The sequence below is a fragment of the Gambusia affinis genome, linkage group LG10, assembly GCF_019740435.1.
Source record: "Gambusia affinis linkage group LG10, SWU_Gaff_1.0, whole genome shotgun sequence".
Classification (NCBI taxonomy): domain Eukaryota; kingdom Metazoa; phylum Chordata; class Actinopteri; order Cyprinodontiformes; family Poeciliidae; genus Gambusia; species Gambusia affinis.
The window spans coordinates 752,933-765,602 of NC_057877.1; the positions used below are offsets into that span (position 1 = coordinate 752,933).

General features: G+C 41.1%; 1 protein-coding gene across 1 annotated transcript; it reads left to right on the forward strand.

Moving 5' to 3' along the window:
* Positions 1-1,343: 1,343 nt before the first annotated feature.
* Positions 1,344-12,670, forward strand: pde6d (phosphodiesterase 6D, cGMP-specific, rod, delta). Its single transcript, XM_044128967.1, has 5 exons — positions 1,344-1,685; positions 5,620-5,708; positions 6,504-6,629; positions 9,481-9,586; positions 11,141-12,670. Exons 1-5 carry the CDS (start codon positions 1,636-1,638, stop codon positions 11,220-11,222), a joined length of 453 nt encoding a protein of 150 aa, XP_043984902.1. The 5' UTR covers positions 1,344-1,635; the 3' UTR covers positions 11,223-12,670.

Here is a 12,670-nt window from a genome sequence, read left to right on the forward strand (position 1 = left end):
TTCTCGATTTTAAAAAAAAAAATTTCCGCCACTTTGCGCGGCCTTTTGTCATTCAAAAACTCACCAAAATTGTTCCCAGATTCTGGCGTAATCAAGTGGGGGTGGCCAAAGTACTCTACAGCGTCCCCTAACGTAAGAGGGAACACCGTAGGTCGCAGAGATCTGATACTCGGTATGTAGGTAGATAAACCCCTTCCCTACGGGAACTTGGCATACTTGCCAAAACAAACGAAACGCTATAACTTTCAAATAACATGGTCAATTGGCACCAAACTTGGCGTAAGTGATCCTGGTTGGATCCCTGAGGATCCTATGTCGTAATTGTCTGACGTCATCTAAGCCCCGCCCCATCGGAACAGGAAGTGACTGTGGCCAACAAGCAGGAGGCGCGCTTTGCTGCTTGCGGCTGAAGCCCAACGGTCTTGTGGGGTCAAGCTTGTTTTTGAATGGAATTATATTCAGTCTATATGACAGGTGTATGGAGCAAAAACGGTGATGCTGTGGCGTATATAATATATATATTTCACACCAGAATGTATACTATTATTGTGAAGGGGAGAAGGTTAGGTGAGAAGACTCCAACGATTTTATTTCATTCTATTTTTGGTTTTGATGGGAAGACATTGAGAATATAACAAGACTCAAATTATATTTCTGTCTTTTTCCGCTGACTTCCACAACGCAGTCTCTCATGTCTGCTCCATCCTTTATCGATGACCGGTTTCCAGTGTCACTGCAGAGTTCATTCAGCTCATAATTTTGGCGTTGGGTTAGAAAGATTCCCTCTTCACGGACCTTCCGTTTTTTAAAATATGATTACCTCCTGCTCCATCGGAGCTTCATTTTCTGAAGTTTTATGTATTTCAGGTGTCTCAATTGAAAATTTTGGCCCATTTGACAAAAAGTTTGGACACCTCTGATGTCTAATCGTCCAACCTCTGATGTCTAATGCTCAATAGTTTGAATTTCTGCTTTGGAGCCTTCATTAGTATGTTCATTAGCATGAACATGCAATGTTCATTAGCATTTCAAAAATGCCTTGGACATTGCGTTGGAAATAATGTCCAAAGGAATTGGGAATATAATTTATGCCATTTTATGGTTTACATGTGAAAACTGAGTTCTATCCGTCATATATTTTATTAGTTGTACCCTCTTTAAGATTTCAGTGACTTCAGCTAGAAAGGCTGGTGATTGAAACATTTTCAATCCACCCAAATGAAGTCACCCTGATTTTAAAGTTCAAATTTTCTGTTTCCAATGAATGCAACGTCGTTGTGACGTCGAACCTGATGACCCGTTAATCTCTTTCGTCCCGCCCACCTTTGACATTCTGCCTGTGATTGGCTCGTTCACGCTGCTATAACTTGTAAATTGGCTGAGACTACTGTCTGTTCACTCAGAGCGTGTTTAGCCAATTCCATTAGTGGAATCGGATTTATCCTGTAGTCCAACTGTTCATGGTTCATTGTTTGGGCCTGTTGGTTCCGCTATTCCAGGACGATATTTAGTTAGCTCGGTTAAAGTTGACGGCTGTTAGTGGGTTTTTTTCTTTGTTTTTTTTTTTTTTTTTTTTTTTTTATTATTAGCAAATTCTGGAGAAACCGTGAAACGCTAAGAGGAACCACTCCCGAAATGTCTTCGGACGAAGACAGGGCCAAGGAGATACTAAAGGGTTTTAAATTGTATCCTTTTTTCAGCTGTGATGTAAGGCTCAGGATGCAGTAAGCTAGCAGGTAGCTCGGTAAGCTGAGCTGCTGCGGATCTGCTCACAACTCTTCACCATGGCTCCTCTGTGAAAGTGATGGCCTGTCGGCAGGATGTGGAGCTGCCGTGGCCTTGTTGTTGTCTTGAATGAGCTTGTTGGGTTGAATGAGCCAGAAGTGGCAGTCACAGATCGCGTGTTAGATCCACCTTGAAGGCAGATCTTCAGAACTAGCAGTCATGTTGACTGTCGGAACTTCTGAGTCCATGTGTCTCTGAATGTGAAATATAGCGTTCTGTCAAGTGTTGTGGTAAAATCTGGAAAACGGCCGGAAATATCTGAATCTTAGTTGAGCGAGGGTTTTTTTAGACGCTGGGTAAATAAACTCGCTCTGACTAAAGCGCTCATATTCATAATGAATGACCCGGAGAGGAGCAAGCTTTTTCTCTGGGCTTTCAGATGGAGATTAGGTCTCCATCCCAATTCTAATCCGGAAAATTTGAATAGGAGTAGAGTCTGCTGTTGGTGCGCAGAGAACACGGAAACTCTGAACAGTAGATTTCAGCATGTTAGGGCTGCTGGATGTAAATAAATAAGACCTGTGGACGAGATACTTACTTACAACTAAGATACTGTTGAAGTGGTAGTTTAAAATGTTTTTATAAGGATGAATTTGATTTACTGATGTAGAATATCAGATGGACGGTCCTTAGCTAATTTCTGAGGAAAATACTTGGTGATATTCTGGTAATAGACATGCAGTTTATATTTCTATTTTTGTTCTCTGAATAAAAATAAAATTATAGATGATTCATGTTTATATTTGCTGGTGCTCTCCCTTTAGTTCCATCCCACTTTACAACCTGTAGCAGCATGACTGCAGTGGTAGCTCAGGATAACCCAACCTGATTAACATGCTGCTGAAGCCAGATTTGCTTTGCTGGAAGCTGCTCTTCAACTTGTCAGACTGACTGTGGCTGAGCTGCAGCTGTCTAAACACTACTGATAGCAGTATCAGCAGTGCTCAGCAGCACTACTGCTGAACATTTATAACAAGATAATAAATATCTTACTAGATATTTATCAGAATAAGATATGAGCCATATCTTATTCTGGAAGATATGGCTATATGTAGGGAGCATAGTAGAGATGATAGTAATTGTGGTGGAATAAAAGCCTGCAGAACAAATGAACTGCAGTGTTTTCAGTGTCCACTTTGGACAGGAGTCTCTAGGAGCTCATTAGATTTCATGTGTAACTCCTGATGTATCTGTAGACACCTGCAACAGTTTCTGCAGAGGAAGCAGGGAGACTGGAAACTAACCTCAGATAAACCAAGAACGATTCTTCATAATCTAAAGTCACCATAGATGCATCAGAAATACATTTTGTGTGTTTCCTTGGTGTTGATTCACAAATGGCATGCAGTCCAGCTCTATGGAGCTCTGCTCATGAGCTGATGTTGAAGGCAGGTGTGCTGAAGCAGAAGCCAACTGAAAGTTGCAGGAGATCTTTAGAACTGGCATTTGAGAGCCCTGCTCTAGACCATGTTTCATGGGAGGGATTGGTGCCTATCTCCAGTGATGATTGGCTGATAGAGTGTGCTCTGGGCACAGATCAACCAATCATCCTGAAATGTTGGACTGTGAGGAAGCTGGAGGCCTCTGGGAGAACATGGAAGCTTTATTCAGAACAAGCCCAAGATGGGATTTGAACCAAAGACTTCCTCGCTAAAATAAGCCATCTCCATTTCTAGGGCAAGTGAAAGTAACTAATGTAAAATGTAACAGCTGTTTAACAACAGTGGGATCTGTGCAGGGCAGAGACTTGAAACAATATTGAACTAGTTGACTAAAATAAAGGAAAGAAAAGCTTTATAAAATCTGATCTTACACAACTTTCCAACATTTAGAGATATGTTGTACATTTAGTTTTATTCCCCTTCTTCCAACTTTGCTAGATAAAACCTGAATTCATTAATTTTCCATATACCTGTGTAATCATTACAGGGGCCTGGAGTCAACTCTAGGATGATAAAGAACTTAGTTGCTCCTCTCAGTTCCTTCTTGTCTTTTCAACTCAGTCATAAAATTGCATTAACTTTAATATAGAGGATGGTGTTATGATATTGTTAAAATAATTATGTTGAATACACCCCTTTGGTGTTTTGGTGGATGTTTGGCTTAACACTGCAGATAGTACACATCAGCACACACAGAGATGTACTTTACCATGGTGACTCCAGCACAGTCTTACCCTAACTAATGAAACTTGATTCAAATCAGATTTCAAAATACAGAACTGTAAGTAAATGAGTGAAAGTGAGAAATTATTTAAATTGTACAAGCACAAGTAATTGATTGGTTTGTACAAGTAAACTGAGAATACATTTTGAGAATTGTAAGAAGTAGCTGAAGAAAATCAATTTAGCAGATAAATGATGAGACCTTGAGACAGAAATGTAAACCTAAAAAAGTGCTTCTCAATTCCAGTCCTCTGCCCCCCCTGCTCTGCATGTTTTAGATGTGCCTCTCCATCAGAACAATTGAACATCTTCTGCAGCCACCAAGTACTGCAGGAGCCTGTTAATCACCCAAAGATTCAATCCAGGTGTGTGGCAGAAGGGAAACACCTAAAACATGCAGGGCAGTGGGGCGTGAGGACTGGAATTAAGAAACACTGGGCCCTAAACAGAGCCCTTTGGTTTGTAGGTGGAAGTTGTTGCAGCAGCATACTACCTCATGTTCAGGTCTCTCTCACTCGACAGAACCAACACAGCCTCACTATCAGTGTACAGGACACACTGGCACATGATTATCACTATAGATAACCAAACTGCCATATTTCATGAGCAACAGAAGAAGGTCATGGAGCCTGAGTCCAGATTTACTGTCTTTCAAAGCAGATGAAGTAGCTGGATGATAAATAACAGTATGTATTGCAATAGACACTTGATCAATATCAATAGATGAAACATACAACAAAATATTCAGTATATAGAATATTCACTCTCTTCACTTGTGGTTTATGGAGGATGAAGAAGATTTCCACACAGAGTTTAGACCTGAACCTCGTTCAGAACTGCTTTGAGCAGTGGCCAGCTTCTCCCATCATCAGTACAAGACCTTGGTAAAAAATAAAACAGGATTTCTTTCAGAGAGGTAGCATGTTTCCTTTTAACATTCCAGACTGTCTTTGCTAAAGCAGGAACAGTTGGGGAACATTTTTGAGTATTTGCCAGAGTTAAAATATGGAAACAAAAAAAAAAAAAAGAGAGAAATAAGCCTGTAAAACAGGGGTCTCAAACTCCAGTCCTCGAGGGCTGCAGTCCTGCAACTTTTAGATGTGCCTCTGCTGCACCACACCTGAATAGAATAATTCAGGCTCTGGAGAACTGATCTACACAAGGTGGAGGTAATTAAGCCATTTCACTCCAGTGTTTTGTACCTGTGGCACATCTAAAAACTGCAGGACTGCGGCCTTTGAAGACTGGAGTTTGAGACCCCTGCTGTAAAAGCTGGTAAAGGGCAGGCCGGAGATGCTATGTGACAAACAAATGAGAGGGTGGAGCTGATTAATGAGAGATTCTGAAATCTACCAATCAAGACATGGAGAAGGAAAAATACTTTTATTTTGGTAAAAACTAGTAGTTGTTGAGATGAACTAGCTGAGGCTAAGGACATCCTCTCATCATGGACTCATTATTATTGAACCCTGGGACTTATTATCGAACAGCTGGGCCTGGCTGATCAGATGAATTACTTGGATTAGGCCAGTGGTGGATGTTTGGAATGTGGGATTCTTTGCCAATCTGTCATTTGAACTCCAAGGCAGAAAAACCACTGTGAAAGCAGAGATGGTTTCTAAGAGTTTTGGATGCTTGTTGTTTTTGTTGCTTAACGTTTTCTCTATAGAAACTGGATGAATCTCCGTGATGCAGAGACGGGGAAGGTGCTCTGGCAAGGAACAGAGGATCTGTCTGTACCAGGGGTAGAACATGAAGGTATATACTCAGTACATATTTTATTAAACGCATAAATTTGGTTGTTAGGCTCAGATAGGAAACATGATCAGCAGGTGGCTTCAGTCAATGAGGTTGAGACGACATTCGGAAACACCCGGAACCCTCTGAAGACAAAGTCATTTTGTATCTTAAAATTTCACCGGTCAGTCGGCCATCTTGTGAGGTCGCTGGTGTCTGTCACCTGGCAAGAGGTGGGGTTACTCTGTTCAGGGGTTACCCTGGAATAATTAGTTGCAGACAAAGTAATTAGTCTGCAACTAATTATTTTGAGTGGGCTTGTGGTATGGAAGATGCAACTAATCTAATACTAAAAATCACAGTCAAATCAACTTCAGAAAACTTCAGAGTAATTTTGTCCTATTCCAATCCTCGAGAGCTAAAAAACTGGAAGGTCATTTTTAACAGGTCTTCAGGACTTTGTGAGTAGTTTGATCCTTTTTTCTACCATGTAGGTTGATTGAAAACAAATTAAAATTTTTAACAACGGTCTGTTGAACCTGGTCCTTGCGATTTGTTGTGCAGTCCTGTTGGTGGTAATGCACATATAATTTTTATGTAAATTTTAATAACTTGTTTATAGAAATTATTCATAATAAATTCTGAATTAATTCAACACCACCCCCCACTAACTTTCTTCCACATGGTACATAAACAAACTGCTTCTGGTTTCTGGTTTCCAATGTGCTTGTCCCTCCATCAGTCTTATGATTGCTTCTTAAATTAGCTGTCTTTAGATTATTGTGATTATTTTATTTTTTAACAATTTCATTTTAGCTCGTGTCCCAAAGAAGATCTTGAAATGTAAAGCTGTTTCTAGAGAGCTGAACTTCTCTTCCACTGAGCAGCTGGAGAAATTTCGGTTGGAGCAAAAGGTTTTCTTCAAAGGACAGTGTCTAGAAGGTAAGCAATGATGGTGCTGCCGGCGACAGCAGTATCCCCCTCTTATTTCACTAAGTTACATATTTATGTTTCAATACAGATAATGGCAGCATGTGGAATTGAAGCCCAAATTAAAGTATAAGATAAATTATCTTTTATGGTGCCAGTAATCCCAAAATCAATAGTAAATAATAAAGGCGTTTTATTCTGATTTAGTTATGTAATTATATTAGTTGTGTTACCACCCGCACGCCACTAGAGGCAGCATCAGGCCCGAAAAGATGCGACTAAGGAGCAGATTTAGAAGTTCTCAGAAAGTTACTGAATTTGTTAAACCGTGAGCTGCGCTGAAGTAAACAGAAGAGAGAAGTTCAAACACATTCTGAGAGTGAAAATCCTTCCCAAAGGTGAAGATATATCACAGATTTCAAAATTAAAATAAAAACAGGACGCCACGGATAATATAGGAAATGGCGCCCCCATCACTTCCGGAGTACAATGGTCCCATTTCCAAATAAGGTATGAGACTGACAGTGGTCCGTCCCCACCCCTTTCTTTGTGCTGCAGTCCTTCTTGCAACATGAGTAAGAAACAGATCAGATTATTTGGAAAGTTTCTTTGTGAAGGGAAAAGTCCCAGAGAGGAGACAGGAGAATGGATTTATCCCGGTATGTTATTCCCACATTCCAAGCCCGCACTGAAGCTTCAAACTGCTTCTCCACTAGAGACCAAGCACCCTGTGCATAAGCAACACTTCAGGTGTCATTGTTTCTCATCACTCCCAGATGGGACCGTCTCGTTGCAGAAAAACAAGTGAAACACTCCCACTAATTTGTCGTTATTGTGAGTTAAAATTTTCACGAAAATAAAGCGTTACCATAGCGACCCGAGTCAGAGAGCGTTAGGGCAGTGGTCGAGACAAGGTGAGTAGAGCTCATGAGTCCTAAGTCTGGTTCACACGGCACGATTTAAGGATCGTCGGACGATTTTCCAAACCTCTGTGACCACAGAGCTGATAAAAGTCCAACAGATTCGATCGGTTCGTGTGTCCAGCCACACGGCAGGAGCAACACACCACACACAAACCAATTCCACTCACGAACATCCCGATTCCTGAAGAAAATCCCGTAAAACCCCCAACATACCATAGGTGAATTTAGAGTAACAAACATGTCTGACGATATAGAAGAAGTAGTGATAGTTTGTGGACTCATTTTAAGTGATAAAAGACGAAACAAAAAGAAAAGGTGTTTGATAAAAGATGGCTGGAGCAGCCACTCTATTTGCTGCACTAAGATTTGGAGGCGAGTTATGTTTTCGTACTTAACATTTTTCTCACACTATGTTTAGATTGTTTTCTATTCTGTGGTTACATTTATCCTCATGGCTTAATTATATCCATCCATCCTTTTTCTGTTCACTCTTGTCCCTAATGGGGTCAGGAGGGTTGCTGGTGCCTATCCCCAGCTAACGTTCCGGGTGAGAGGTGGGGTACACCCTGGACAGGTCGCCAGTCTGTCGCAGGGCTTAATTATATGATTATGTTTTTACTGTTTTGATTTTTACATTGAAAACAATGGCCACAAAATAATGGATAAGTAACTACACTAATTTTAAAATCTTGCCATGTGAACCAGGTTGTAGTACAAAATAATGTTATGTTTACAATCTACATGCAATGCACATGGCTAGTGTCAGCGTCAAGCCCTGACTGAATGAGTAGCCTTATCGTTTTAACCTCACATTAATGATGGATAGCTGAAAAGTTGCCAGGTTTATCAACTTCCAGGTTCGCTCCAGCAACTCTCCTTGTCATTTCTGTTAATATTCCTTGTACAAAATGTTGAATAAACATTTATGCTGTTACTTTCCAATTATCATCTCTGATGTCCACTGAACTCTGGGTTCAGTGGACATCAGAAAGCATGGTGCTCACGTCACCATGCTTTCTGATTGGCAGCCTGTTACATTAAACAGGCTGCATTCTCACTCCTGGTCAAACCCCACACGCTGCGATAGTCGGGACAAGACAATTCAACATGTTGAATATGGCCGATTTTAGATTGAAGCGGTAACACACCACACACTGCAGGATGATCTGCTACAATTATTACAAGTGACAATCTTAGAACTCAGAACGTTCTAAGATTGTTGTATGGTGAAAGTCGGGGCAAAAATTTTTTAATTGTACCATGTGAACTATACTTTAGTGGGCACAGCAACATGCAGAAGCCTTGTCTGACGGTTCACCCCTCCCCCTCACCCCATAACACCCCCTGCGGGCCGCAGTAAAATGACCAAGCCTTGACCGATCCGCAGTGATAAAAAGGTTGGGGACCACTGCTGTAGATGGTTTTGGCGAGCGCTGCTCCACCAAATCCTGACGGCTCTCCAGTGAGACACAGGACTAGAAAGTACAAACACCCAGTCAGTCATTTCTGTTTTGTAGGCTGTTGCATCATAGCTACCGTTTATGCCCCAGAAATGTTAACTGAAGAATATAAGCATGATGGATGCAACTGCTACCACATGTAGTAAAACGAAGCAGCCTGGTGTAATCCAGGGAAAAGAACTCCAGAAGCATGAGGTGACTAAAGGAAGCCTGGAGGAGGCTGATTGAACTGAAATGAGCTGGCCGTGTCTGCATGTTGGAAGGCGGTCCACAGGGACTCGCTGCTGGGAGTAATGTTCCAGGAGGGCCCTGGGGCCACTATGGTATCCACATCACAACATGTTATGTTGCTGGTTTCCAGTAGATGCAAGAACAGGCTTTATGGAGCATTGACACTGTTAATGACTGTTGTAATCTGTGGGATTGCTACTGTAAATGAAGGGATGATGGAGCTCTGTGGGGTTTTCTCTCTGTGTGCAGAATGGTTCTTTGAATTTGGTTTCGTCATCCCAAACTCCACCAACACATGGCAGTCTCTGATAGAAGCAGCTCCTGAGTCCCAGATGATGCCAGCCAATGTCTTAACGTAAGACAGCTGTCTTCTCTTCTTTCTGTTTCAGTTCAGACATCACTCATTTTGAATACCATCATGTTGTGTTTATGTCTTTTGAGTTTATTTTTGCTTTGGAGTCAGAATTACTACATCTTTCCTTTTTATTTAGATCTGTTTCTCTTTTCATCTCTCTCCAATGTACACTAAGATACCCTTCCTGGCCAATATACTATTGGATAATTACTGCACAGAAAACGGTCTTCTAACTGCAGTAAGTTATTTAATCCCAGCTGATGCAAACATTGGCTTCTAATTTTTTTAAACAACCATGTAGAAAGACACATCCTGTGGTTATGGAAAGGATGTTTGCCTGTTTAAGAAGGAATCATTGGCATCAAACAGAGGAAACATTTAAGGAGATGCAGAAACGAATAAACTTGGGTTGAGAACCATCCAATGTACGATTAAAGAATGGAAGGAAGTGAGGAACCATCGTCTATGAATGTAGTCTGAAAAATATCTTGAAAGATTGTAACTTGTGATGACTTTTAAATGCTTGATGGCATCAAATCAAAGAAAAACAGTAGAACAAAGTTCAATGTTTGATAGTTAAAGTAAGAGCATTTCTACATGTACAGTGTGAAGGGAACTCAAGAGATTTTGATGAATAGCCATAAGAAAACCACTTACAGGTGAGGCTATCTGGAGAAAAAAAATCTTCATTCTGCAAGGAAACCTTAAGATTGGACTTGATAGCAAGCTCAAAAGGTCATGTGATCTGATGAGTCCAGATTTACCCTCTATCAAAGTGATGGGCACATCAGGGTAAGAAGAGAGGCAGATGAAGACCTATAATAGGACTCCAGACTAACTGGGGCCACATTTTTTTTCACTTGTTCCAAACCTGCTCTGCCATAATGTATAGATAAAGCCAAACATTTATGTAAGCTGATTCTGAACTATCTGGCCAATAAATCTGCTGAGCTGGTCACAAGTTAAAGAGACAAGACAGAAAATTCTGCAGAGTGCACTAAATGCCAAGTCAGCTAACTGTTAGCTGACTTGGCATTAGCTGCAGGCAGAGTGAGTGGAGGGTGGAGGACTTAAGTCCACCTGCGGTTCTTTCTTTCTTTGTTCTACAGAGAAGGAAAACATTTCTTCTCCTGTTCTCTCCTCCCTCTCACTTTTTTATGCTCAGCACACAGGAGTCAGGTCATCAGTTGCGTTTGAATGCTGCCAGAGCTCTCACACCAAGCTACATTAAAAACCAAGGATGTTGCATGTGTGGTCTTGAGTCCATCATGTCTGAGACGGAGACAGCATCAGGACTCGTGTACCAAAACATTGCCTTCATGCAAAAAAAATGTTTGAACTATTTAATGAAAATGGGTAAGAAGACATTTTTAATAACGAGGAGGTCTGTGAAACCTGGAGCGCTGCCACACCTGCATGGAGATCTGTAGCGACAGTGGTTGGATCTGAAACCAGGAGAACCAAGTTATTGGTCGGATCGCTGCTGTAAAAATGCAGCTTTGATTTTCTTTGAGCAGAACGATCTCATTTACACTTTGATGTCTTGTGTTTCAGTGGTAATGTGATCATAGAGACAAAGTTCTACGACAATGATCTTCATGTGAGTACTTCCAGGGTTCGGCTTTTCTACATCTGACATCTGAGCCTTGACCTCTGACCTTCCAACCTGCTGATGTCCTGCCAAGATCTAGAAATAAACCATAGAAGTTAGCTACAGTCTGTGGCCGTCATCTGTTATACAGTCATGGATCAGCATGTTTAGGCTGAGCCCTGCTGCTGCCACCATCACTTAAGTGAACTTTGTGTTTTGTTCCATTTTCTTTTTGGAGAAGAGAAATTAAGAAGAAAAAAAAAATTACCTGATTCAGAATTACATCTCTATGTTGTCCCTTCCAATCCTTTACTTGAGTTGCAGGACCACTAATTCAGGTCAAGCTATGAATAAAAATGAGCATTTACTCAGGAACACAGTGGCAGACATCTGCCTTTATATTGAAGAGAAAGTCAGAGAAAATGCTCAGAATATTTTCTAGTTCTAGTTCAAAGCTGACATGCACGCCATTAAAATTAGACTAAAGTATGAAAGCAAGGCCAAGATGAGTTCAGTTCTCGGATTACATTTTAAACACACACACATACACAATGTACTGCACAACTGATTATAAGACACACATTCTCATTTTTCTTAAAGCTGTCCTCCATTACCTCCAGAAGAAGGCAACAGCTCTTATGTTTCCATGTTGTGTTGACTAGAACTAGTGGCCCTGTACTTGCTTTGCTTTGTTCACCAAATTCACTCTTGTGATAAATGAATCACTGCTTACTTAGCACCTGTTTGTCCACTACTGAAGGGGGGGGGGATGAAGGGGTCTGTATCACTATCCCCCTCCTCCCGTGTGTATATATGTATACATCAAATCTTTGAGGCGCTGATGGAGACTGACAGACGGTGAGACGGCAGTCCTGATCTGAGCATAGAAACTGTCTGGACAACATCCAGGGGACTGGGCCCAGGTCGGGGTTTGTTCTGAAGAGGACATCCGTCTCTGGGCTGCCTCTGGAGGGGGGGAGGGTGGGGAGGGGGCACACTTCTGACAACACTTATACACTACAATAGTTGTAGGTTTCAGAGAAATCAACTTGTAACACAGTCAAACATGCAAAGCACTGAATTATCCGGACTGTCTTGAGTTAACCTTAAATACTGTTGAGATGTTCTTGAAAGGCAGTTTGTGTGATGTTCACCAGCAAACCAATAGGTTTTTTTTTTTTTTGAAGTTATTTTGCTCCTTTGCTTTAAATGTCAACGGATCAACTTGATTCAGAGGTTAAACTTCTTAATTTGTCTGATGTAGATAATTCATCGGCTTGTTTTTGTATCTAGCTATGTCTTCTTCCATCAGATGGTACCAGCTGTTAATGTCCTGTCTGCAGCCTGGCTCTCTACATTCTGGCTAGATTTGGACATTGCATCAATTCATTGTGTTTCTGTTTTTCTTAGCTTTCGGAAGAGCTGTGTAAAATAGCCACTTGTTTTAATATGACAAGATTTATGGATTAAAGTCATACAATGTTGTAATTACA

Coding starts and splice junctions, on each gene's coding strand:
- pde6d (XM_044128967.1), top strand. CDS start 1,636: ATGTCTTCGGACGAAGACAGGGCCAAGGAGATACTAAAGGGTTTTAAA. Junction 5,709..6,503: donor ACCAGGGGTAGAACATGAAG/GTATATACTCAG, acceptor ATTTCATTTTAG/CTCGTGTCCCAAAGAAGATC. Junction 9,587..11,140: donor ATGCCAGCCAATGTCTTAAC/GTAAGACAGCTG, acceptor CTTGTGTTTCAG/TGGTAATGTGATCATAGAGA.